General features: G+C 42.7%; 1 protein-coding gene across 9 annotated transcripts in view; it reads left to right on the top strand.

Annotated features, from left to right (window-relative positions):
- The window catches only part of PPP2R2B (protein phosphatase 2 regulatory subunit Bbeta), a 424199-nt gene that overhangs the window by 349570 nt on the left and 48863 nt on the right, over positions 1-25766 (top strand). For all 9 annotated transcript variants that reach the window (XM_064484419.1, XM_010990345.3, XM_010990344.3 and 6 more), the window contains one exon: positions 23256-23433. In XM_064484419.1, the coding sequence (XP_064340489.1) occupies positions 23256-23433 (178 nt within the window). The remainder of the gene's footprint in view (positions 1-23255; positions 23434-25766) is intronic.

Raw genomic sequence — 25766 nt, 5'->3', positions numbered from 1 at the left:
TTTCCTTTCTCCCATTCACTAAGAAGAAATCTCTGAGAGCCAGGGGCCAACTGTGGCTAACCTGCTGTCCCGTGGTCCAAGATATCAGGGCATTTCTATAGGCAAAAACCAACCAACCAGCAAAAAACCCAGCATAAAAACCAAAAAAAGACAGAATGAAGAACAGCAAGACAGAAGATACTCAATGAAGATTCAAAAGTTTAAATTGACTGGATGGTGCTCAAATCTTCCCTGCATTTTACGTTCAATAAAATACCAAGTAACTAGCAAAACATGCACACCTGGAAGATTCCATGTGGAGAAGCCCCAGCACAGAGTAAACTCAGACTACTAACTTGGGCCACAAACCTCAAGAAACACTGTCCTGTGCTTCCTCTGGGCTGCTCTAGATGGAGTGAGCAAAACTGTGGGGGAGCTGGTTCATTCTCCAGGACAGATAGAGTTAAGTCCATTCTCAGAGCTTTTGAAAGGGGCTCTGGTCAGTGGCATGGATGTGGAAAGGGGACCATGGGTTTGTCCAGGCCACATATTCCAGCTGCCAATAATGGAAGAGCCTTTCTTCTTTTCCACCATCATGTATTTTAAAGAGAAGCATATCTTCAAAATTATGACACAGCCCATCATGTGTCGCCTGCCAGTTAAAGTCTCTAGGACCTAGAAGAGAAATGTAGTGTCTTTTATGTGAGCAAACCTAAAGTATGAGTCAAGCCAGTACATGGAGAGATATGGGAGCTCAAGGAACACGTCACATGGATCCCTTAAAATAAAACAAAATAATTGCCAGTGTCTTCAGAATGTGTGAGCAAAATGTTCTCTTTGCCAGGAGAGATGTGAGGCTGACTTATCTCCACTTGCTCTCTGGTAAGGGAGGAAAGCCCACTGTTGGAACCATTTTGGGAGAGAGCCTAATGCAGTGGTTAAAAGACTTTAGAATAACAGCTCTGGATTCAAATCCCAGCTCTGTGCTTGTAAGGCTTTGGGTCTTTTATTTAAGCTCTCCAAGTATCAGTTTTATCGTGCATAAAGTACCTACATCATAGGACTTGTTATCAGAAAAATAATACTAGTGCAGTATCTGGCTTCTGGTACTGACCGTTAAGTAGTAGGTGACTAGATCATGGTTGGGTATCAGGAGTCTCAGAGCAGGGAGATAACAGGTAGACCCCAGTTGCTGCTTTTGGACAGAGGCATACAGTTCAAGGAGGGCAGGTGAGAGGGAGGAGACTTCTAAATTGATCATATGGCCAGAGTTTATTTGCCTAAGACATAGCAACCCTCATATTTAAGATTCTCTAGTGAATGTTCACATCTCTGGCCTAAAGGAAAATCCCATTCAAGATTCCTAATGACACTGTGTAAACAAAGATGAGGAGATAATGGATAATAAAACATTGTTTGAATTTCTGTGGGTAAAGTATGTTCCCACCTTACCATGCCCGTTTCTGAAAGGCCAGGGAACTTACAAATTCTCACTGAGCTAAGAAATGCTATGTGCTTTAGTAGTAACTCCTTCACTGGGAAGAAGCCACAGTCAGGTCAAATGGGAGTGGCCTCGGGGGTGGTGGCATGAAAAAGATGTCTGATTTATCCCTCCCCCTCCTCTTTCCCTTTGGTAACCATAAGTTTGTTTTCTGTGTCTGTGAAACTAACACAACATTGTAAATCAAATATCCTTCAATAGGGGGAAAAAAAGCTTCCTGGAAAGTTGTTAAGAGTTGACTCAGGACTTCGGTTGTGAATCTTCATTTAGATTCTCTCCCTCAGCCTCTATCTGTCAGTCATCACAAATGCAGAATTTTCTGCCTAGGTCAGAGGCTCTACTGTCAGATGTTAGATCTTTTGTCTTTATTTTCCATTACCATGAAGAAAAACTTTCCAAGTAGGTCACTTTTCCTTAAATAACAACAGCCAAAAAAGTTCTCTTCGTATTTTCTCCTTCGTCCTGATCACTAAGAAAAAAAATTCTATTTTTCTCTTCTCGCATAAGCCCATCATCAACCAGTTTAACATTTGCAAATTCAAATACAACATTGAGCACAAAAATTGGCTTTCCAGAAATTTTCCCCTTAATTGGTCTGGTTTTTTTATAGAAATCATTCTGCCAGCATCTGTGGTGAGATAGATTCTGGAAAAACAATGGGCCAAGCCAAATTATCAGGTAGAATTAGATTGCTGTCTACTTCTGTTTGATAACAGCACTGTGCCGGTGCATAATTTTTACTGATTATCAGAAGGGAAAAAGCCATCACTCAGGCAGATGAGTTTTATTGGCCTTGGTCCCTTCTGGGGAAGAAAACAAAAATGTATGAGCAGAAGCCTTTGCAAGGGCCATATATGTTGAGAGATTGAAATTCCAAACAGTCTGTAAACTTAGTTTGCCTAAATCTGCAACCCTCAAAGATGAAAATGCATCCCTATATTTGGTGTCATAACTCAAGAGCTGAGTTTGTCTCATTTTCTATAATTCAAGACAAAAAAAAATTTGCATACCTAAAAATATGTCTAGAATAGAATGTCATTTTAAACGAAAGAGTTCTCATGAAGGAAGAATAAATAGTTGGGCAGAGTCTTGAGTCAGACTCCTTCAAAGACTTGGAAAGTTACAAAGTTAAATGAACACTTGCAACTGAGAAGCTGCATGTACTGCTTCTACAGAAAGAGACATTTTTTCTCCACCTTTGTTTGTTTGTATGGTGAACCATAGTATGGTTTCCATTTTCCCTAGCTGGCCTTAATCATCTCCGTTTCTACGAGTGGTTTCCCGTGTCGAGATGGGTAATGTAACTTTCGTCTGTGATGTCTGGACAAACTCTGCTTCCCCTTTCTGTGCCTTTCAAGGCCTCCTCTCCCCCCAGGAGTATCCTTGTTGAGAAGCTATTCCTTTGCTTCCAGATCTAGACTCTCCTCCTTTCACAGAAACCCAGTGAGCCCATTCCGTGAACAAATCTTGGTCTTCTCTGACTTTGTCATTATGAGAGTCAGCAATATTTAGTCCCAGTTTCCTGTACTCCAGACAGTTTAAGACATCTGTCAGTATCAAGGGCCAGTTATATCATTTGATCCTTGTTCGGCATCAAATCCAGTGCCTTAAAAACAAACAAAAATCTGTGTTTTGCCTTTTGAGGACTTAAAGACAAGAACTTTCTTCGTAATCTTCTTCCCCTGGGAAATTTGCATGTCTTGCCTCCGTAGACGTCTCCCATTGTGAAAACTGCAGCAAATAATTTTCCTCCTTGATGTCTTTTTTTTGGCACATTCTTACTTGTCAATCAATAAATTACGCCCTGCCAAGCTCCAGCAGCCTGGCTTCCTTCTTTACCACTTACATTCTCCTTTTGTGTTTAAAAAAGAGCTCATTATTTTTCTCTTAACCTGCAGTGATGTCTTCCCTTTATTCCCTCCCTTTGTTTTGCTTATCGTTTAACTTAATTCTCAAATGGCGCCCATCTGCACCTGCCTCGATTCTCTGCATTTTCCCCTCTCATAACCAGAAGGTAATGAGACTACCATTAGAGTCACGTGCTCCTTTTCTGATCACACCAGGATAAGGAAATGGCATTTAAATAGCAGTAGCAGATAATACAATAGAAGATAAGCCATAGTAGGGATCTCAGCTACTCAGGTAGGTAGTTTTATGCTCGCCGGGATGCATAGGGCTTCCTGTCAGAGCTGTGCCTCGATTTTCTCATCTCAGGATTGAGGTTAACCATCACTTACTGTCTGTTTCATGGGGTGCTTGTGAGGATTAGATGAGATAAATCATGCCATATGCTTGATGGGAGGCATATAGCAAGCCCTCAGGAAGCATTAGGTACTGTTACGATTACAGTAAACAGATGTAAAAGACGCAGTCCCGCACTTTGGGGGTTTGGAAGCTGCAGCTGTACGTGGGTGAGAGGGATGTAGTCAGTGACCAGTCAGGGACCCCAGCTCTCTAGAGTGATCGCCCGTTATGTGCAGAGGATGCATTCCAAGAACCCCTAGTGGATGGCTGAAACCGCACATAGTACTGAGCCCTAAATATACTGTTTTTTCCTATACATACGTACCTACAATGAAGTTTAATTTATGAATTAGGCACAGTAAGAGATATCTGAATTGCCAGTATCACTACTTTTGTGCTTTGGGGCTTTTATTAAGTAAAACAAGGGTTACTTGAATACAAGCACTGTGCTACCTCGACAGTTAATCTGATCACCAGGAGGGCTACTAAGTGACTAATGGGCAGGATTTGCTAGACCAAGGTTATGATTCACATCCAGCTAGATTTCATCACGCTACTCAGGACAATGTGCAATTTAAAACTTACGGATTGTTTATTTCTGGAATTTTCCATTTAGTATGTTGGACTGTAGTTGACTGCAGGTAACTGAAACCACAGAAAGGGAAACCATGGATAAGGGGGAACTACTGCTATTTGTTTATACAAATAACACTGAAAAGGCACACGAAATAACATTGAGTGACCTAAGGACAGAGACTCTTGTTTGTTGTCCTGTTCCCAAGACCCAGGATTGTGCTTGACACAAAGTAGGCTACCTATAAATACGTGAGATCAACATCTATTAATCACCTAACACGTCCCAGGCACTGCAGTGGTCACCTTCAAAGATGACTGCATTCCCCAAAGTCCGGGCTCTGTGTCTCTTGGTACAAGACAAAGCTTTAAGTAATACTGAATCGTATAACTGAAGTTTTTCTCTTTTCATCTCTTTCAAAAATTATTCTGATTATATAAAGCCTGAGGTCTCACTTTGATATTAACATGTTTTAACACCTCTAATAAAATAACACTTACAAGTCTTGATTTTTTTTAAAACTGAGAGCTGGCCTTAAGCTCTAAGTCTTTCCAGGTGACCATATATAGCTAGAATTTAAGAACTATTTTTTCATTGTATTTACTTTTGTAACGTTCTTCTGGTTTTCCATGAATCGCCATGACATAAAGTTCCCTATCAAAATTAATGTGGTTAACTAAAAAGCTGATTTACTTAAAGGAAATATTAAGTAAATAGTAGTATAGGTAAACAGATAAGGTAAAACACATTGAAGAAGCACTAGTCTAATTTCCCTGCACTTATCTGGGAAGCTTTTTAAAAATCAAGGTGCCCAAGCCCAACTGAGTTTGAGTCTCAAAGTGTAGATTTGGACAATTGTATTTTCTGTTCCTCCTTAAGAGATCTCAGGTGGTTCCAATGAAAAACCAGTTTAGGAATCTCTGAATGAGAAAGTCACCAATTTTCTTTATGTAAAAAATATTTTTAATTCAATCAGCAAACATTTGTTGAGCATCTGCTGTGGGTAATGCTCTGTGCCCTGCGTGCTGGCGATAAAATGGGAAACAATATGGTGGCAGCCCCTGCCACCATGGAGCTTACATTCTAGAAGAAGCTCATAATACTGTGTTCCCTGTGTTTTTGCCCGCCTAAAAATGCTGCTTCCATGCTGAATCACAGCCTGAAAGAACACAGAATCGTCATAACTTTGTGGCACTGTTCGGTTATGTTCCTGGCATGGAGTTTACTATAGAGAGAAGTCTGAAACCAGCCTTAATTTTACATCTTTTTTTTAATTGAAGTATAGTTGATTTACAATGTTGTATTAGTTTCTGGTGCATACCACAGTGATTCAGTTATACATTTTTTTCATATTCTTTTTCATTATAGGCTATTATAAGCTAATAAGTGTAGTTCCTTATGCTCTACAGTAGGAACCTTGTTGTTTATCTATTTTGTACATAGTAGTATGTATCTGCAAATCCCAAACTCCTAATTTCCGCCCCTACTTTCTCCTTTGGTAACTATAAGTTTTCTATGTCTATGAGTTTCTTTCTCTTTTGAAAATAAGTTCATTTATGTCATTTTTTATATTCCATATATTAAGTGATATATGATATTTGTTTTTCTCTGTCTAACTTACTTCACTAAGTATGATAATCTCCAGGTCCATTCATGTTGCAGCAAATGGCATTAGTTTATTCTTTTTTATGGCTGAATGATATTCCACTGTGTGTGTGTGTGTGTGTGTGTGTGTGTGTGTGTGTGTGTGTAAGTGTGTGTGTGTACACACTGCAACTTCTTTATCCAGTCATTTTCAGTGGACGTTTAGGTTGCTTCCATGTCTTGACTATTGTAAACAGTGCTGCCATGAAGTCTGGGGTGCATGTATCTTTTCCAGTTAGAGTTTTCTCCAGATATATACCCAGGAGTGGGATTGCTGGATCATATGGTAACTCTATTTTTAGTTTTTTAAGGAATCTCCATACTGTTTTCCACAGTGGCTGCACCAAATTACATTCCTACTAACAGTGTAGGAGGGTTCCTTTTTCTTCACAGCCTCGCCAGCATTTATTGTTTGTGGACTTTTGAAATGATGACCATTCTGACTGGTGTGAGATGATACCTCACTGTGGTTTTGATGTGCATTTCTCTGATACTTAGCAATATTGAGCATCTTTTTGTGTGCCTATTGGCTGTCTGTATGTCTTTACATCTTATTTTTGACTCATTTTTAAAGATCTGCATAACCCATAAACCTTTATACTTGAAGTGGGATAACTTCACCAGAGAATGCCTTGGTATTAACCATTCTCCATCAGTTTTTGTAGAAATAGTGTACCCTTCAAGCTTTTCAATCTTGGATTTAAGTCTTTGTTTCAGGCAATTTTTAAAAATATAGTTTAAGTATTTTTTTCCCAGTCACTTCTTTTGGTCTCTTCATGACCGACACATAAATCGGCTCCTCTTTCTTTTTCTTGTATCTATAATCTTATTTCTGTTGATTTTTATATCTTAATACTTTTTCATTTTGTTTTGTGTCACTTCCTCAAGCTTACAAACATGTTGAAAGGTATGTTTTCAAGATTTTCTTTACGTTTTACTGTTGTTACTTCAAAGCAGCTAGTGTCACTATAGTTGTTTTATTTTCTCTTTCATTTCCCTCCTAAGTTCTGCTAGCTTGTCATCACTTCCACATAAAAAGCCTCCCAGCTGTTCTTCCTACATTCGCTCACTCTCCCCACCACCTTCAACAATCTGATAACCACATAGCACTTAGTATAATACTTTAAAATTGTAAATTAGATTATTCACTACCCTGTTAAGAGCCTCAGATGGTTTCCCCTTACCATTTAGAATGAATTCCAAAGTCCTTATCGTGACTTACAAGGCCCTACTATTGACCCCTGCCTACAAATTATTTGATGAGTTTCTTATATTATTTGGCTCTTTGCTTTGTCTTCCCGATTAGTGAGATGCTTTTGGGAAAAGATGATTCCATACCAATATAGCACCTTGAATCTAGTAAGTGCTCAGGAAGTACTGTTGGAAATAGTTATATTAACTCTTTCAAGTATTAGACCGTCTTACTGTAAGTAGATCTTGACAAAGGAAGATAGAAGATCCCAGGAGGATAATCCAATAAAGAGTCTTAAAAGTATCAAGATTTTAGATTCTCTGATGTGGTAGAAAAAGTATGGTCCGTTAATTCAATTGTGTTTGAATCCTGCCTCTGCTGACCCTAACTGAATGACCTCATGACTCACTATGGCATTTAACCTTTGAGCCTCAGTTCTTTAATTACCTGTAGAAGATCGATAAAACCATGTGGGATTCTTTGTGACGCTTAAAGGAGTCAGTGGCATATGGGAAACAGGAGGTATTTGAAAAAGAGTTAGTAAGGTGGGCGATTTTACAGAGGCTAGATTCCAATGTCATTTGTAAAAATATCTTAGAAAAATCTCTTAAATCACCCATATGATCTAGTGTACATAGTTTTTATAAACTCTGTGCAAAATAATATGTATGTATAAATATGCATAATATAAGGAATAGCGTACAATATAATGCTGTGCCAAAAACTTGAAAGGCCATTCATGAAAAATAGGCTTCTTTGAGCCTTAGTAGCTCATTTAACACATCAAGGTGCTAGGAGGTAAGATCTGCACAGGTGACCTGTCTGAAGAAAGAGCAGGTCCACTGCCCACATCTCATACTTACTTGGGTGCCTGGAACCATTGAGTGGAATGTGGTTGCAATAGTCAGCACTATTTTACTGTGTTTCCTTTTTTTTTTTCTGACTTAAGCTGAGCATACATAGTTGAATACACAGGTTAATGCCTATGTGTTGTGATTCAGTAAATAATTATTCCTAGAGTAGAGGCAAAATAAGTTCTCAACAGAATGTGAATTAGGTGGAAGTTGGGTGGGGTGATTTGATATTCAACTACAGTGATTTTAAATGAGATGGTTATTTGTCCTCTTTCCTCTGTGTGATTAGTTTTCCCTTCCTTTTCATGGTTAGCCTCAGAGCTTTATGGTTTTGAAAGAGGTCCTCTGCTTTGCCTGTTTAAGAAAATAATTTATATTTCTCCCTTCCGGAAGAAGAAAACAGTTATTGGAGTTTATAATCCTATGAGTCAACCTCAAAGACTTGAAGCTCCACCCCTGCTCCCTCCCTCCTGCTCCCCACCACCGTGTAGGCTCACATTTCAGGAAACCAGAGGGCAAAGAAAAGTTCGGGGATGAGTCAGGGGCTAGATGGCAACCTTGAAAACCTGAGGGGAACAGACTGGCTAGAGAGTTCTAAAAGGACAGAACACGGTGCTAACGCACGTGGAGAGAACATTCAACCATCCGTGTGTAGCCTGTGGGAAGACAAAGTGAATGTGCAGAAAAGATTCCAGGGTCATAGTGAATAACAGTGTAAAAATGTCAGTTCAAACTAGACCAGGCATGAAGTCACCCAAAATAGCATGTTTCTCCAGAAGTAATTACCAAATCTTACTCAGTTCAGGATAAACTCTTATTCTAAAACAATTTAAGGATCTAGTCTGAAAAAAACATACGATTGCCACAGAAAGATCTCATAGAACTTGTAAGACTGACAGGGAAGTGGGGGGAAATTAAAAGAGAGAGTTAAAGAAATGGGTTTATTGGTTGAAGAAGATTAAAAGGCAATTAAAACAGCATTCCAGACGAAATAAAATTTCTTTTCAAGGAATAGTGACTGACTGTGCTCACCCTCCTTGAAGAAGAGACTGTGAGAAGGCTAAATTATTAACACTCAGACTCAAGTTAGGAAATAATTCCAAGAAGGCTGGCAAATTGGAGCCCATTTGAAGAAGGGAGCTAGAATTTATCTTTTCTTTAGAACTCTTAAAAATAGCAGATTGTTCTTCACTGGATTGTGTGCATATAGGGCACAAGGAATGGAGAGGGTTCTAGGGCGATGGGGGTGGAGATCTTCCTTTGGGATGGGGACAGGGTAGATGGAAGTCGGGTAATAAGGGGAGCATTGGAGGAAAGGGTATGTATGGAGGGGAGGATGGATGCAGTAGGTTCAAGGGCAGGGCTGAGACTTCACCAGCAGGGTCTGACTCTTCCAGTCTTCCTGTCTGGTTTCCCTCCTCTCCTTCCTAACCGTGCTGCGTGTTTGGTTGGGAAGCGTAATGGAGTCAGGGCTGGAGTGATTCATTGGAGGCCATGTTCAGACTGGTAAACAGACAAAGGTAACCTCTGTTGGCAAAGAGAGAAGAAAGAGCCTGACATGTAGAGAGAAGCAGTTTAAGAAACCGCTGGCCCTTAAGAGAGGCAGACAGGAGGCAGAAAGACAAAGGGTAGTTCCCCAGGTCCCTAAAACCGTGCTGAGCCCTGTTCCATTTCACATGCTCCATTTTCAGTCCTGAAAGGCTGTGAGATTTTTCTGTCCTACAATAATCCTTTTGGGTTTGGTGTCTTAGTTTTTGGGGGTTTTTTTGTTTTGTTTTGTTTTTTAAGTGAATTTGAGAAGGTTTCTGTTACTTGCATCTAAAGAATCCAGACTAGAATAGAACTTCCCCCACCCTCAGCCTTTCTTCTCTCTCCCGAGTCCTGCCTTCAAAGGCTTGCCATCCCCTCCTCTTTATAGTCCGGATTGCAGCTGCTTCTCTTAGATTCTCTCTGTTGACCCATTCCTCCACCCATCTCCTGATCTGTCGTCATCATTACGCAGAAAAATCCAATCACCCAGAACCCATGACTCATTAGATTCCTACCACCGTCTCCCACATTCACATATGCACTGTCTCCCAATCCTATATTTCACTTCTAAGAGAAAAGGATAAATCCTAGGAAGAGAATTTAGGAAATCACATTCAAGTTCAGAACAGTTAGTAGGATGGAAGAGATCTGACTTGACATGAACTTAATGTGAAAGAAGACCTGGGAATTTTGGTTGACAATTCGATACGGACTGTTACAAAGTCAGTTTTAAGCCACGTAAGTAGAAAGCACATGTCTTGTGTGGAAGAGTACAGGTCCCTCTGTGTTCTGAGCTCTGGTAGATTGTGTTCCATCGGGAGAGGTGAAGGAGCCCTAACATTTGGTAGGTTATAAAGATTGGAGTCAAATCTCGGTATAATTTATTGAATGGGGAATGGGATGAGTTGAGATCTGTCCTCAAACATCTGGAGGGCTTTTGCATGGAGGAAGTGGGTAGACTGGCTTTCTGTCCACCCAGGGAACTCGCAGGTGGACTGTTGAGGAAAGCAGATCTAAACTCAAAGGAGTGAGGAAGCCATGCTCATTAGAGCTGCTGACACTTCCCCAGGAAGAGTCCAGTGCAGGCTGAAGCATCCCGAGAATCCTGCCCTGGCTGGGCATTAGATGTGAGGACTTAACCTTTTTCTTTTACATTATGAAACTAACGCAGGGTTATAGCAACAAGTTAAGTAATACTATATGGTGGCCCCACATGTGAAGGTAACTCGTGTTACTGGTTTGGTGTGTATCTTTCCATACCTTTCTCTATGCCTGCACAAACATATTAACATCAATGGATGGATGTGATTTTGTTTTATTTTTACAAAATTGAGGTCATCCTATACACACTACCCTGCTCAGTAATGTAAGCAGCCCTCTGGGTCGGTTCACCTTTGAAGTAGCTGCAGATACTCTGTAGTTTGCAGATTGTAACTTATTAAGATAGTCCCCTGTTGATAGACAGTCCAGTTGTTTCCAGATTTTGCTACAATGCAATGGTACGTAACAATGCTACAATAAGTGATCTCAAACATATATTGTCTATAAACTGATGTTTTGCTTTTGTAGGATGGTTTCCATTCAGTTAGGCTTTGTTGAGCTGAAAGATGTGCACGTTATTGTTTTAATGGCTACTTCCAGATCACCTTCTGAAAATCTTGTTGCAGTTCATACTGCCACCAGCAAGTGCCCATTTCCTCATACAGCCTCCAGCATAGAATGTTATCAGTGATTGTAATTTCTGCCCATCCGAGTAGAGATACTACTGAGAGTGTAGGATAGTGATTGAGGGTAAGGATGCTCTTGGCCAAAACACCCAACTCCCTATCTCAGCTCCAGTGAGCACTAACTTTCTGACTTTAAGCTAAGACACATAACTGCTTTGTATCTCAGTTACCCTTATTTGTGAAAAGAGGTATGATATGAATACCAGCCATAAAATTGTTTTGAGTATTAAATGAATTGCGACAAAAGACTTAGAACAGTAACTGGCAGATAGTAAAATTCTTATAAGTAAAGATTAAAGATGAACAAGATCAATCTTCTGGAAGATTAAAGATAAAAATATCTTAACTTCCATCTCCTTGACTATTAATAAGATTAAGTAAATTTCTATATATTTCTTGGTCATTTGCATTTTGCTTTCTCTAAATTTTCTGTTCATATCCTTTGGCCAGATGTTTACTGAGTTCTCCTTTTGTCAATTTGGGGGAATTCTATATATTATAAATAGTAACCCTTTCCTGTCATTTTTTATCTTCCATAGATTATTTGATTTTTATCTGTTTATTCAAATCAAAGTTATTTTTAAAGTTAACATAAAAACCTCAGTCAGTACAGAACTATAAAAATAATTTTAAACACATATAATCTCATACTCCAGAAGATAACCATTGTTAAGAGTTTGTTGTATGGAAACTCTTCCATTTACCCTCTCCAGTTCATTGGCTTTCACCCTTGGCTCTACAATTCACCTACGGGGCTTTCAAAATGCTAGAATTCCACCTCCCAGGCATTCTGATGTAACACCACCCATCGGTGAGGCCCAGGCATCAGTTTTTAATAAGAGACCCCATTTGATTCTAATGTGCACATTGGGATGAGAACCAGATGTTGCAATCCTGAAAGGTCACTGTTTGTCAATTTGTTCCTAAATCATAATGTCACTAGTAATCACTACCGCCATCTGTTGGCTGGAGGCAGAACAGACAGCTTAGCTGTGCATACAGCTTTGCTCCTATGAAAGACCATGTTTTAAAGTTCTTAGAGATGCATCTTTGTATACATCCACACCTTTTTAGTGTAAGGACATCTCAGGTAACTTCCAACTCTAAGATTCTTGAAGTTTAGATCGAATTTATATTTATCTTCTTGGTCCTGTATAAGTCACAGTAATAAATGGCAGAATATAGCATGGTACTCCTGAGGTCTTGTCGATCTTTAATCATCAGAGATTCAATGATATTTATCCTGATTGTTAATAGGATAAAGTGTGTGGACAGATTTGAGAAATGCTTTCATCAGTAGCAGTTGAAAAACAAAACAAAAACAATTTTCGTGATTAATCCTAACCAGACTAACCCAGAATTAAACCACTGCCTCTTCCCATCCCATCCCCTTCCCTACCTATAAACGTTAATTGAAATTTCCCTCTACTGTGGTATTTTAAGATGTCTCCTTTTTTCCTGTGGAATTACACAATGTGAAACATCAAGGGAAGTAACAGCAAAGGCAGTGAACAGGGAAACACGCTTTGAGAAATAGCAATGTTGGCAGAAAACTGAAGTGTCTGGAGAAAAAAAATAAGACAAAACTGGCAGAATTACAGCCTGCTGCATGGGCTGGTAATTAGATAGTGAGTTTATCTTCTGAGGGAAAGATATTTTTCCTCTCTTTTCTGTAGAGAGGCCAAAAGAAGTCAAACACACTGAGAGCATGAAATTGTTAGTCTGCCATAAAAACCATCTTTGAGGCATTGGGTTTAAAATACATATATATATATATATATAAATTCCCTAGGCATTTTTTATGGGTTGTGTGTTGTTCTTGTAGCTGAAAATAGGGAATAAGTCTTCAAAAGAGATAGATAGATAGACAGACAGACATATTGATTGATTGATTTTTATATATAATATATATAAAGACTTTTAAAACCAGAACATCTTTTTTAAATTTTTTTAATGGAGGTACTAGGGATTGAACCCAGGACCTTATGCATGCTAAACACACACTCTACCACTGAGCTATACCCTCCCCCTAAACCAGAACATCTTTGTGAACTGGACCTTCTTGCTGTCTGTAGTGGAAGTTAATGCTGGGTTTCTTTTATCCACCCTAGATTTAGACTCTCCAGAAAGTTTTCCTTAGGTACTAGATTTCTCAGTCTCAGAACTGTTGACATTTTGGACCGGGTAATTCCTTGCTGCTGGAGGCTGTCCTGGCCATCCTAGGGCTCTTAGCATCACCCTGGGCCTCTACCCTCTAGATGCCAAAAGCATACACCCCATTGTGGAAAACCAACAATATCTCCAGACATTGTCATATGGCATTTTTGTCCCCAGTGAAGAACCACTGATACGGAGGAGGCTTATGGCCCTGGTTTGGGGAAGTGGGTTATCACTTTTTCAAAAAACAATTCACCTAATTCCCCAGTCTAAATTAGATCCCCTGTTTCTTTTTCATGAAACGGTATTCTTTTGCTCTCTTTAACAACACACATCTCTTCATAGCATCGCGACGCTTTATGACAATGCATCTACCTTGAGGCATTAGTGTCCTTCTTCCCTATTAGACTAAGTGCCGCAACTAATCTGCTTTGTTCACTCTGTGCACGTCCTGCCTAGAGCAGTGATTGGCATTTAATAAATGTTTGTCACATGAAAGAATATAATTCGAAGATATTTAAGACCCTGAAGCACAAAGCCTGATCTGGTCCAAAGGGGGTTTTCCTCTCAGGCTTATTTCAATCTATGTGACAAAGCCAGGAAGAGAAAAAATCAGGGGCATATTGAGGCTGTTGAAGGGTGTGATCAGGGAAATCTAAAAATTAGATTATTTGGATAGGATTCCCTGGGGTTCTTGGCGGGGTGGTGTTGAGTGGCAGCTTCATTCTGGAAACAACAGCTCTGATATGTCACTGGAAACCGGAGCCAACGCATCACTCCTGCTTTCTGAACTCCATCCACCATTGACCCCTGGAGGAAACAAGTTTTTTGACCAGGGTGAGGCGTCACGCTTCGTTAATTCTCTGAGAAAAAAATGCCCCAAGACCAGGAGAGACGAGCCTTGGGAAAATAAACCTCTACACAGACAGCACAAGAGGCCTTTAAATGCCTCTTTTCAGGTTCTTAAAAAATGGAATTAAGATGCATATTTTTTAAAATGAAAAATGACTGGCATTCTTCCCACCGAAAATGGGAAGTAATTTAATTTGCTAGTGGTTTATTTTCTTTGACAGTCTTTGTACATTCTCGATTTGGTTTGTTACACTGAATTACCCTTCGATAATGGGGACACAGAATGCCAGACTCTGCCCCCCAGGTTGGTTTGATAATTGGATGAACGACCAGATTGTTCAAGGTTTTCATGACAATGTGAACAGAAGCTATTTGGAAAACTCAGAACCAGAAAAGCCTTCAGCTTTTTTTTTCTTTTTTTTTTCCAACGAAGTTAATTGCTACCCAGTGACCAATCATTCCGCTAGCCACTTCTCCTGAGCAATGCTAAATGCTGTAATCATGACTGAATTCCCTGGGAGGATGGAAGGGATGCCTGAAACACCCAGCCAATAGAAAAAGTCCAAAAATCTTCCCTAGGCAATCTCTCAGAATGGACCATTTTTCTACAGTTGGAAGTTAATGGAAAGAATCCCAGTGATAACTACCATAGGGGCTGGAGTCAGACCGTCAAGCTGGAAGTTACCTGAGATGTCCTTACACCTACTACCTGTATGACCTTGAGCAAATTTCACCACCTCTTTTGCTTCAGGATCTGCATCTGCAAAATGCAAACAGTCTTAGTACCTAGGTCATCGTGAAGCTTCAGTAACATCGTGCACAGAAGTACTTAGCACAACCCGGGCACCAAGTAAGCTCCCATAAATGTTTCTTGGGTAGACAGTATGTTTCAGGCCCTGTGCTAAGTCTCCTCAACAAACCTACTGTGAGTTGCTCTCTGAACACGACACAGGGAGCCTTGACAGGGAGGAAGGTCATGTGGCAAGCCCAGGGTCTCATGGCTGATCAGTGGTCCAGCCAGGATTCAAGCCCAGGCCTGCGTGACTTCAAAAACTCTTTCACACCATACAACTTCACATGTTGTGCTTGTGTGCCCCCAGAAGGATTCGGAAAAGCCATGTAGCTTCCTGGGCATTTTTAGGTTAGACAACTAAGCACTTCCGTTGTAGTGTTAAGTCATTTCAGAGAATGTGATTTCAGGAGTATTTTGAACACAGGCAGTTTAAAATTAAACTCTTACATCACCTTTTTAATGCATCCCATGGAATTTAAATACCCTTGTAACTGGATACCCATTGATTTCCACTAAAAGAATAACGAACACATTCTTTAAAAGTCAGAGCTTTATATTGTCCCTTTTTCGTCAAGTGTGTACTTTCACCGCACTTCCCCCAAATAAATGTTAAAAGCTTTTTGGGGATTATTTCTACAACAAAAATAGATAGGTTTTTCCTTCCCTATGAGTGTAGGACTATCAGAGTTTACATTTTTCTGGTGGGAGAGGGAAATAGCTCAGTGTTAGAGTGCATCTTGGCATGCATGAGGTCCTGGGTTCAATTCCCAGTACCTCCCTTAAATAAAAATAAATAAATGTAAATTTTTAAATTATTTGGATTTAATTATCTCTAAAGTTATTAATAGAACACCACTGACCAAAACAATATAAACATGTAATTCTGACAAATAATGATCAAACATAAAAAGTAAAATTTTATTAGAAATTTATATTATAATGAGCTGGGGGCGGGGGTATTTGGGGGACTTTGATTAAAGGTTTCTGACTGTCCCTACCCGAAGTGTTTGAGCCTTGGTTAGTGCGCCACATTAGGACTGAGGATGGGGAAGGTGTGTCTTTCTTTTCCAAAGGTGGGAAGGAGAACCTAGGCTGTGGGTTATGTCCTGACATGATTTGATTTGGGGAAGGAAAATACATTAAGTTAGAAATGGGGAAACGTTTTCCTTTAAAACTGTCCCAGATAGTTCTGGGGAAGGCGCCACATTCTTCTGTTTGCGGACAGCTGCTCTGCACCACTAAGCTGTGTTGCTTTGGAACAGAGATATTTATAGCAGGACCCAGTGGCTCTCCCATCTTCAAGATGACTCACTCGCTCTTCCTTGACAGTGAAGTCTGGGTGCTTTCAGCTATTGGCTTTATCCCAAACCTGCAGTAATTGTCATTGGAGAGTCACAAAAGATGTCTCTTGAAGGAAGCCCAGGGAAAGGCAAGGTGGCAAACTTGAAGTGAGACTGAAATCTGGAACTTTCTATCCTCTCCTCCAGCTTTACCATTTAGTGCCTCTAGCTGGGATAGTGTGAGCACCCCGCCACACCCAATTCTCCACCAGGCCTCGAACCTGTGGTCCCAGAGCACCAGAGGCAGGGTTTCCTCGCACCAAGAAAAGGTGGACAGCTCCCGTCTGTTTCTGTTTTAGATCAAACAGACATGGTTTCAGCTTCCCAAAAGGGCTGGTTATGAACAAGCCAGAGTAGGGAGTAGTGCATTGCCTGTCCCCACTAAGCTATGTAAGGGTACTCTGTGTGGTGACTGCCCAGCGCAAAGTGCTCAGTAAATGTTCATCGAAGGTTTATCTGGGGTATGTGTGTGTGTGGGCATAACATTCCTATATGAACTTCCTAATTGATGACATGGAGCCCACCTAACCCCGTGGCCTTAATATATCCTGTCAGTCTCAGTACAAAGTCATCTCTGTATTTGGAAGAGCATTGGGGACATCTGTTGAACACCGACAAGGTGGGTTTAAATTGACAGCAGTTTTCTCAAAAGTCCCCATGATGCTGATGATGAGGACTGGACTGAACGACCAAGCATATTCACATGCTTGTCTGCTGAACTCAGTCAGATGTGACCCTGAGTTCCCAGACAGCTGAAATCCATTCGCATCCTTGTACAAGCGGACAAGGATTCTTGTCCTCTCTTCCTTCTGTGTGACGCCACATTCTTTCTGTTCTTGAGCTCCCGTCTGGCCATCGCTTCTCTCTCAGAGTCTTGCGTTGAATCTGTCGGCTTCCTGGGGCGCTGGAGGTTGCCATGGTGAGCACAGCTGTTGTTTTCTCTCTGTGAAGAGGCCTCACCTCTAGCCTCTCCCCCTGCTGTGTATTTTCACAGATGTTGTTTAAAGTGGGGGCCTCGGGGGCTTCCAGGATTCAGCTCTGCTTTCATCGTGTGTCTCTGAAGGGGGTTTTTGTGACCCGCCGCCACCCGCTTAGGTGCCAGGAAGACTGTGACGTATCGCCACCATGGTCACCAAATAAGCCACATGACAGCAACATTCATTTTGTTAGTAAATGGGTTCTTGGAAGTGAAAGATGATCTTGTCTTTCCCAAGAGGAGAGCCAGGAAAGATAATGAGAAAGACATGAAGGGAGGAAGACTGAAAGAGGAGTTGGGGGAGGCAGAAGGAGGGGGAAGGGGAGGGAAAGAGAGCAAGAATGAGGGACTTTCTTACCAGGGAAGGGGGGTCAGTCTTGGGCAGTTGCCTGCACCTCCCTGAGTCCTCGTTATCCCCACAGTCATACCTGTGATCTAGCCCTAACTGCTGTTCCTACATCTCCCACCACTGTCCTTCCCTGTTCACTCCTCTCCAGCCACAAAGGTGCCTCACTCTTCCTCCTACCCTCTAAGCGCTCTCCGACCTCAGGACCTTTGCACTTGCTATTCCCTCTGCCTGAAATGCTCTGCCACAGGGAGCCACACGGCCCCCTCCCTCCTTTTACTCAGCTCTCTACTCAAATGGCACCCCCCAGGGACGCCTTCCATCACCCCCCACCCCCGCCCCTACACATAGTACACTGTCCATTGTCCGCCTCCTTCCCCAACTCAGGTTGTCTTCAAGGGGTTTAATCAGTATTTGGAGTGAAGAACTAAACCGCGGACCCCTACGCCCAGAACACACGGAATCACACACCTGCACATGTGTGCTTTGCTCCTTCCCCTTTGAGCTTCGGCACTTGCTGGTCCTCCCCTCCCTACCCTCCTCTTCTGTCTGATGGATTCCTATAAGCCCTTCCCTGCCCTGCTGATTTAGTCGTCCCCTCCTTTTGCGGACTCCTCCATTACGGCCCAGACCACCTGCACTGAGATGTCCACGCGCGGCTTGTCTCTGCCACACACCAGACTGCTCTTCTGGTCCCAGCATACGGAGTGGCCAAGCAGTGCCAGGCATGAGCACGCACTGTGTGACTTGCTGCAAGTCACTTAACCTTTCCGGCCTCTGTTTGCTCATCTGGGCAGCAGAGATCATAATATCCACCAAGCTAAGTCATAGGATACTGACGAGGACTCCCTGATGAATCCCTTAAGTGTTTAAAGCATTCTAAGCCGTCAGCTGAGTAAGAGGGTATGAGTGGAGGGTGTGCTTGCTTGAGGTGGGGTGGGCACGGGAGGCCTCTCAGGCGATGATTGTTGAACAGAGACCTGAGTGATGTGAGGGAGGGGCCCGGGGGCTCCCTGGGCACCTTGCATCCTGCTGATATTACAGCTGGGATAGATCTCTGTGAGCCTCACGGCAGGTGAGACTCCAAGGCTGCTCTCTTGGGCCCTGGGACGTTCTTGATCCTGGTTGCCTTGCTAGCCGGCCAGGGTGCTCATCCTTTGGAATCAGGCTCAGGGTGATGAGCTGACACTGAATCCAGGTCGGGGAGACCAATGAGGCACCTGAGGGAGGGGCAGGACTGAATTGCTGCAGTGCAGTCTGGAACCACCTGCCCCCTCCGGGCCCCGTTCTCATTCACAAGTGCAAGGCAGCACCAGCGTTGTCTCAGGGATGTTTCTAGCCCACAGCCACTGCCAGGGTGGCTCAGAAAAGAGTTGAGCTCCCAGGTAAAGGTCCTGGCTTGCTCCTGGATTTTGTCTGGTCTTTGGAGACTGGCTCCAGCACCTGGTGGCAGGGCAGAGGGAGCTCTGATGAGCAGCAGAAACCTGGGCTGGGCTGTCAGCACCCCCGGGTGACCATGGACGTGGCACATCGTCTCTCAGGGCCCTGATTTCCAAACATGCAGATGTCTAGGACTGCCTGGGCCAGTTGGTCTCAAACTTTCTTTATCCACAGAAGTATTTATTTAAGCCAGATAGGATTGAGAATCCAAACAGATGACCAAGGATGAGGAAGAGGGTAAGGCCTAGATACCTCGGCCTCCCACTCTGCCGCATGGCACACATCCACACACCACGGCCTTGAGAGAGGCTCTAAGGGCCCTTCCAGGAGTCACTGTTCCATGGTTCAGTGTCACATCCATATGGCACAGAGTCCTTCCAAAATGTTAGGCTGAACCCTGTGAAATTACTTAGATGTGGCCATTTTTGACTTGCATAAGTGGCATTTTCATATTGCAACATCAGACTTGCGTTTGCAGCAGTGGCTAAGTGTGTTCCCTCAGGGACCAAAGGGCCCACTTTCAGGCCCTTGACTTCCTCTCTGTAGGACATTGGCCAGGACACTGCACCTCCCTGCACCTCCCCTGTAAAAAGGGCAAACTGAGGAATCTTCCTTGTGAGGTTGGCTACTGAGAGGGCTGAAGGGCACGGGTGCTCTGACACCGTGCCTCATCCTACAGGAAACCCTCTAGTTTCTGACAGAGAAAGCGCTCAGGGTGGCTGGTGAGCTGACCTCGGGGAACAGTGTCCCACTCTTCTCCCTACCTGGCCCTAAAAAGAGTGTGTGGCCGGAGCAGATGGAAAACACAATCCCAGCAGGGCATCCTAACCAGTCTCCTATCTGGCTTAAACTGCCTTAGTTCCTTGTCCCTTCTTGTGAGGGATGTCCCTGGGCAGTGGACAGCCTGGACCTGGACACAGGAATGGTGCTGGAGTACCATGAGTGACATTTATCCCCTGCCTTCTCTGGGCAAAGCATGAGCACTCCCCCCCCAACCCAGATACCTGCATGGCACTTCCCCATTAAGTGGTACATCATGGAATATGTCAGCCTGAATTAGCAGGCAGGCCCGTCACATTAAGCTGAAGCTCTGCACTGGCAGTTCCCACTTTGTAATGCCTCTTGATCTTAGCTGTCATGCCCCCTTCCCTGTCACCACAGCCACAGGAAGCCTCTGCAGACAGCGCCTGGTAATGAAGGAGGCCCAGGGAAGAGTTTAGGAGGAGCCACAGGAGGTCGTCACAGAGTGCGTGTCTCCCGTGGCCCTGGGGAGCCTGCTTTGAGCTCCGCTGCCTCTGTGGGCAGAGGGAGCAGCCGGCGCTCCCTTAGGGGTGGAGGGTGGGTATGGCTCAGTAGAAGAACGCATATTTAGCACTCACAAGGTCCAGGGTTCAATCCCCAGGATTTCCATTTAAAAAAATAAAATGAAAAAAATTTTTAATCAAAATTTTTAAAACTTTCTGGGGAAAAAATAAACTCCAGGTGGGGAACTTCTAGATGACAAACCGCAAGAGCTTGGAATGTATCTCTGCAAGCACATGGAAGAGGTGCCCCACTCAAAAGCCGTGAACACATGCAACACCAAAATGAGATTTCAGAGAGCATTTATCACTTCCTACCACGTGTGATACTCAAGTGTGGTGGGGTACAGTGGGAAAGCACCAGCCTTGCAGTCAGGTAGACTCTGGGATCAGATTCTAGCTATGGCTCCTATAGCTGTGCCACCCTGGGCTGGTGACATAGCTTCTCTGAGCCTGAGTTTTCTCTTTGTAATAGCACTTTGTATTACTAGTATCTATTTCATAGAGTTGTTGAAAGAATTACCTGAGATGGTGTATGAAGGGTAAATGCCCAATACATACTTGTGGGAGAGTGTCTAAGGATAAAGTCACTTTTAAAATCCATTACAAAGCCTTAACTCAGATGCACCCTGGATGTTCAATACTGCGTCACTTTCCTTTTCAAAGTTCTACTTCATTCATCCTCCAACTTGTTCTCCACTGCAAATCAGGAATGATCTAATCAAAATTTTAGACCTGATCATATCAAAATCATTAGAAATCTTTTGATTTCTTCCAATTTCTCTTAAGGTGATGGCAAAAGTCTTTCTTGGGGCCTGCCTCTTACTACCCTGTACTTCACCTCTCACCAAGATTCCCATCACTCTCTGTCTTGACTGTGCTGACCATTCAATCTTTCATTCTTTCCTTACTCACACCTACCACAGGACCTTTGCATGTGCTCTTTCTGCCAACTGGAATATTCCTCCTTCCCCTCCTGGCCTTGTAAACTTCGTACTTTGAGTCATATAATTCATACATCCTCAGCAAAACCTCTCCAGACCTCTCTGACCATTTAAAACTCCCCCTTTGCACTATTTATTCTTTTGGGTACTTACTACATTTTATTATGAGATGAGTTTGTATATACCACTATGATCTGGACCAGCCGTATGAAGGCAAGACCTGGATCTGGTTTTGCTTACTAGTTGAGCCCCCCAGGAGCTCGTCCAGAACTCAAGCAAATGTTGCTAAAAGGGTGAGTGCAAGGCTGAACTGGAGGGCACGTCATCTCAACAGACCCCGTGAACCTTCATGATAATTAGAACACAGTGAATACTTCACATAGTATAACCAGAGCCCAGGACGGGCAAGATAGTGGCCCGTGGTCACACAACCTGTCAATGAGAGGTGAATCTGTGATCAGAACCCAGTCCTCCCAGCTCTTGCCACCCCTGGGCTTATGCTCTAGAACCATTGTCCAGAACTGGGTGGAGGGCTCACAAAGACTTGCCCTCCCCTCCCATTCCTGGTTTTCAGGGGACCCCTGGCTCTTCCTGCAGCCACATCTCAAGCCACCTCTGGTTTCCAGCACCACATCTGCACAGGATTCTGTGATTCTTCTGAGTTGTTCATTTGATTTTAAAACTCTCTCAAAATCCTTCAAGACCGAGCTGGGAGAACTCTGATGTGTAACAGGTTATATTGTTGAGGTGACTGTACTTCCCACAGTTTAAACTTGGTTTTCATCTTCTTCCCCTTATCCCCTGGATTGAAACAAGTCCACAAGTTGAAATCTTAGTCGACCACCTGGTATCAGATGAGTCAGGGCTCGGTTGCAAGAGATGACTTCCTTGAAAAGAAAATAGCTTTTGGTCCTTTGATTTTCTTGTTTCTTTTAAAGGACCACACCTGCGTTTTGTGTTTGTTTGGTTTGGTTTTCACCTGTCCCCTTTCAGGCATTAGTGTTCTCACTACTTCCTCCAGAGCCAGTTTGCCTAGATGGAGTCAGAAGTGCCCTTGAATCAAAGAGAGAGTCAGAACAGTGATGGGTCCTTGTTCATATTTGCCAGGAAGAGCTTCTTGTATGGAAACTATTTATCTGCCTGATTCTCTGACCTGTGGGGAAGAAAACATTTACTCACATATCCTTACTTGCTCCTTAAACACATACTTACTGAGTATCCTTTGTATACCAGTAAGATGACCATGTAACTTATTGTCCCAGCAAGGATCGTTGATGTGAAGGTGGTACACCAACACAACAGGTTAAACAAGACTCCCAGGTTAAACAGGATGTCAAGGGATGACCTATATACTAATGGCTGACTTGGGGCTACTAGAATCTTGGGCAATTATATGCTTTTCCAAAATTCCCGTAAGGATCGAGGACAAAGCCAGGATGGGGTCTAGACCATCAAAGCCATGAAGGATAAATTTAAATCTCAGTTGAAATAGACTTTTCTAAAATTTTCTCACAACTTCCTTTTAAAAACATGTTTCAAACAATCTGGAACAACAAGTCTGATAGCTGATGACCCTAGGGTGGGTTCTAAGTTCCCCTGAGATGAGTCCACCTGGAGGGTCCTGGAAAAAAGCTTAGAATGTAAAGGATGAAATTGCCCATCAGAGCTAAGTGATGATGACTTTTTTTAAGGAAGGAGAAAAACTAAAAGGAACCAAAGGAAATAGGAACCATGTGATTTATCAGTCACTTTCTCTACCTTGCAGCTCTTTTGTGTATCATAAGAAAGGACATAAACATGCAAGCTCTTTTCCTAGTGAAGAGCTTTTGTCCTGAAGTGATTTGTTTCTCTTGTATCCCAGGTGCCTGTCCTGAGACCCATGGACCTGATGGTGGAGGCCACCCCACGAAGAGTATTTGCCAACGCGCATACATATCACATCAACTCCATATCAGTCAACAGCGACTATGAAACCTACATGTCAGCTGATGACCTGAGGATTAACCTATGGAATTTTGAAATAACCAATCAAAGTTTTAGTATCCTTTCCTTGGGGCCAATAACCAGTTGGCTTGAATCAAGAGTATTCAGGTATGAGCACGCTTGGGGGGAAGTGGAATAGGGAGGGGCAAATCATGACTGAAGACCTAGCACTTGTGGAGAGCTGTTCTCTTTGAAATTACACTGGCATCTGTGACACCCTTTCATCCAGACAAAGTTAGGGAAGCACTGAATTACAAGTGGTAGGCCAGGACTGCCTCTGATTTGGACCTCTGAATCAGTTCCTTCACACAGAGGCATTTGTGTGGCGTGAATTAGAACTAGACTTGACTTCATCAATTGTAAGACCAGACCCTAGAGTTCAGCTTAGGGTTCCTTCCTCTTGTTAATGGATTCACAATTGGCCTGTATGGACAGTTATAGACCACAGGTACACAAGAGATGGTTTTCATTGTATCATAGTAATGAAAATAATCATAGCTGTCATTTATTGAATGCCAGGCACTGCTCTGGGAACTTCACACATAGAATCTCAGTTTGAAAAGGGCACATAATTGTCCAGCTTGATGAATTTGCACAGACAGGCCACTCCTGTGTAACTAGTATCCAGATTGGAAAACCAAACTTTATTAGCAGTGCCTACATCCCCATCACACTTCTCCCAGTCTCTGCCTGCCAAGACTGCATCTGACATAACAACCTCATGATGTTAGTATTATTATCTTCTGTTAGGTAAAATGTAGAGAAGTCAAGAATACTGCTGAATGAGTGTCTGAGCCAGCATTCTCACCCTACTGTGTGGACCCTTCACTGAATATTAAAAATTGGTCATTTATTCAGCACCTACCACGTGGTCCATCCCACCCCAAACCTGACCGGTTAATGGTTTCACTACCCAGGCAGCTGAGCAACTGACCTAGGAAACAATATTGATCTTCCCTCTCACTCACCAGCCTCCCCACCCCCAACTCCATCCATCTGTGAGCCCAGCCTTGGCTTCCTCTAAAATATATATCAGATCAACTCATTTCTCTCCAACTCCACTCCTGCCAGCCCTTGCTGGAATAGGCCACTCTTCTCTCACCTGTGTGACTGCAATACATCCTGTCTGGTCTCCATTCTCTCTTGTTCTCCTACATGGCACATGTTCCACATAATCGAGTGGACCTTCCAACATGTAATTCAGATATCATTCCTCCCTGCACTAAAACACTCCAGTCTCTTCCCATTGGACTTAGAATAAAATCCAAGTTCTTGACCTTGGACTATGAGATTCTACGATTGTAGCCCTGCCTCCCTCTTTGATATCCTATCACACTGCTCTCTCCTAATTCACTCTGCTTCAACCAACTAACCTCTTTTCTGTACCTGGATAAACCTTGTTCATACTTCCATTCTTCGCATTTGCCCTTCCCTGTTTCTGGAACACTCTTTCCCTGCAGCGCACATGGCTAACCAGCTGTCAGCATATAGACTTCTGTCTTATGTCTCCTCAGAGGCATTTCCTCCCTTAACTCTCAAGTAGCTCCCATTAACCCTCTATCCTTGTTAGCTTCATAGCACTTATCACTATTTGAAATTGTTTTTTGTATTTGTATATTTTGGGTTTCGCCATATTAGAATGTAAATTTTGTGAGCAAAGGAACTTTGTGTGATCCATTCCTGTATCCCGGTACCTAGAATATTCTGACACACAGAAAGTACCATTTTGGTTGGACAGATCAAGTTTGAAATACTGGTAGGTCATCAAAGTAGAGCTATCCAGTAGATAATTGATCATGAAATCTAACCTGGCAGTTTCACCTTAAGACTATATTAGTCATGGTGAAGCTCTGAATGTTCTGATGTAAAATAGACTCTATAATGGCTCAAACACATAAAAGATTATTTCTCTTCCAAAGTCCAGTATTGATAGTCTCCATCAGCAGGCAGCCTCTTCCAGTCAGTGATTCAGAGATTCAAGCCCTTTCCATCTTGTGGCTCCGCATTGTCACCATGCTTATCTGCGTCAGTACAGCAAAAGAGGATGATTGCATAGGACCACACATGGGAGACCCTTATGAGCTGGGGTCTAAAGCAGTAAGCCTTCCACTGGCTAGAGCTCAGTCACATGACCTCCTCTAACCACAAGGCAGGCTGGGAAATGTAGCATAGCTGTTGGGCATAAGTAAAAAGCCCTGGTTCACGTACACAATCAGCTAGTCTCCACCACAGAAGAGTGCTCAGTAGTTCCCCGAGGCTTTTCAGGGAAGGCAGCTGTAAGTTGGTAGTGGTGATTATGGAAACACTGAGCACTGACCACTAATACCATGACTGGTATCTTGTGTTGATCACAGAGCAGACTCAACATACTGTCTGAGCCCAGGAGAAT

The sequence above is a fragment of the Camelus dromedarius genome, chromosome 3 (genome assembly GCF_036321535.1).
Source record: "Camelus dromedarius isolate mCamDro1 chromosome 3, mCamDro1.pat, whole genome shotgun sequence".
Lineage (NCBI taxonomy): Eukaryota > Metazoa > Chordata > Mammalia > Artiodactyla > Camelidae > Camelus > Camelus dromedarius.
This window is presented reverse-complemented; position numbering and strand designations above follow the sequence as displayed.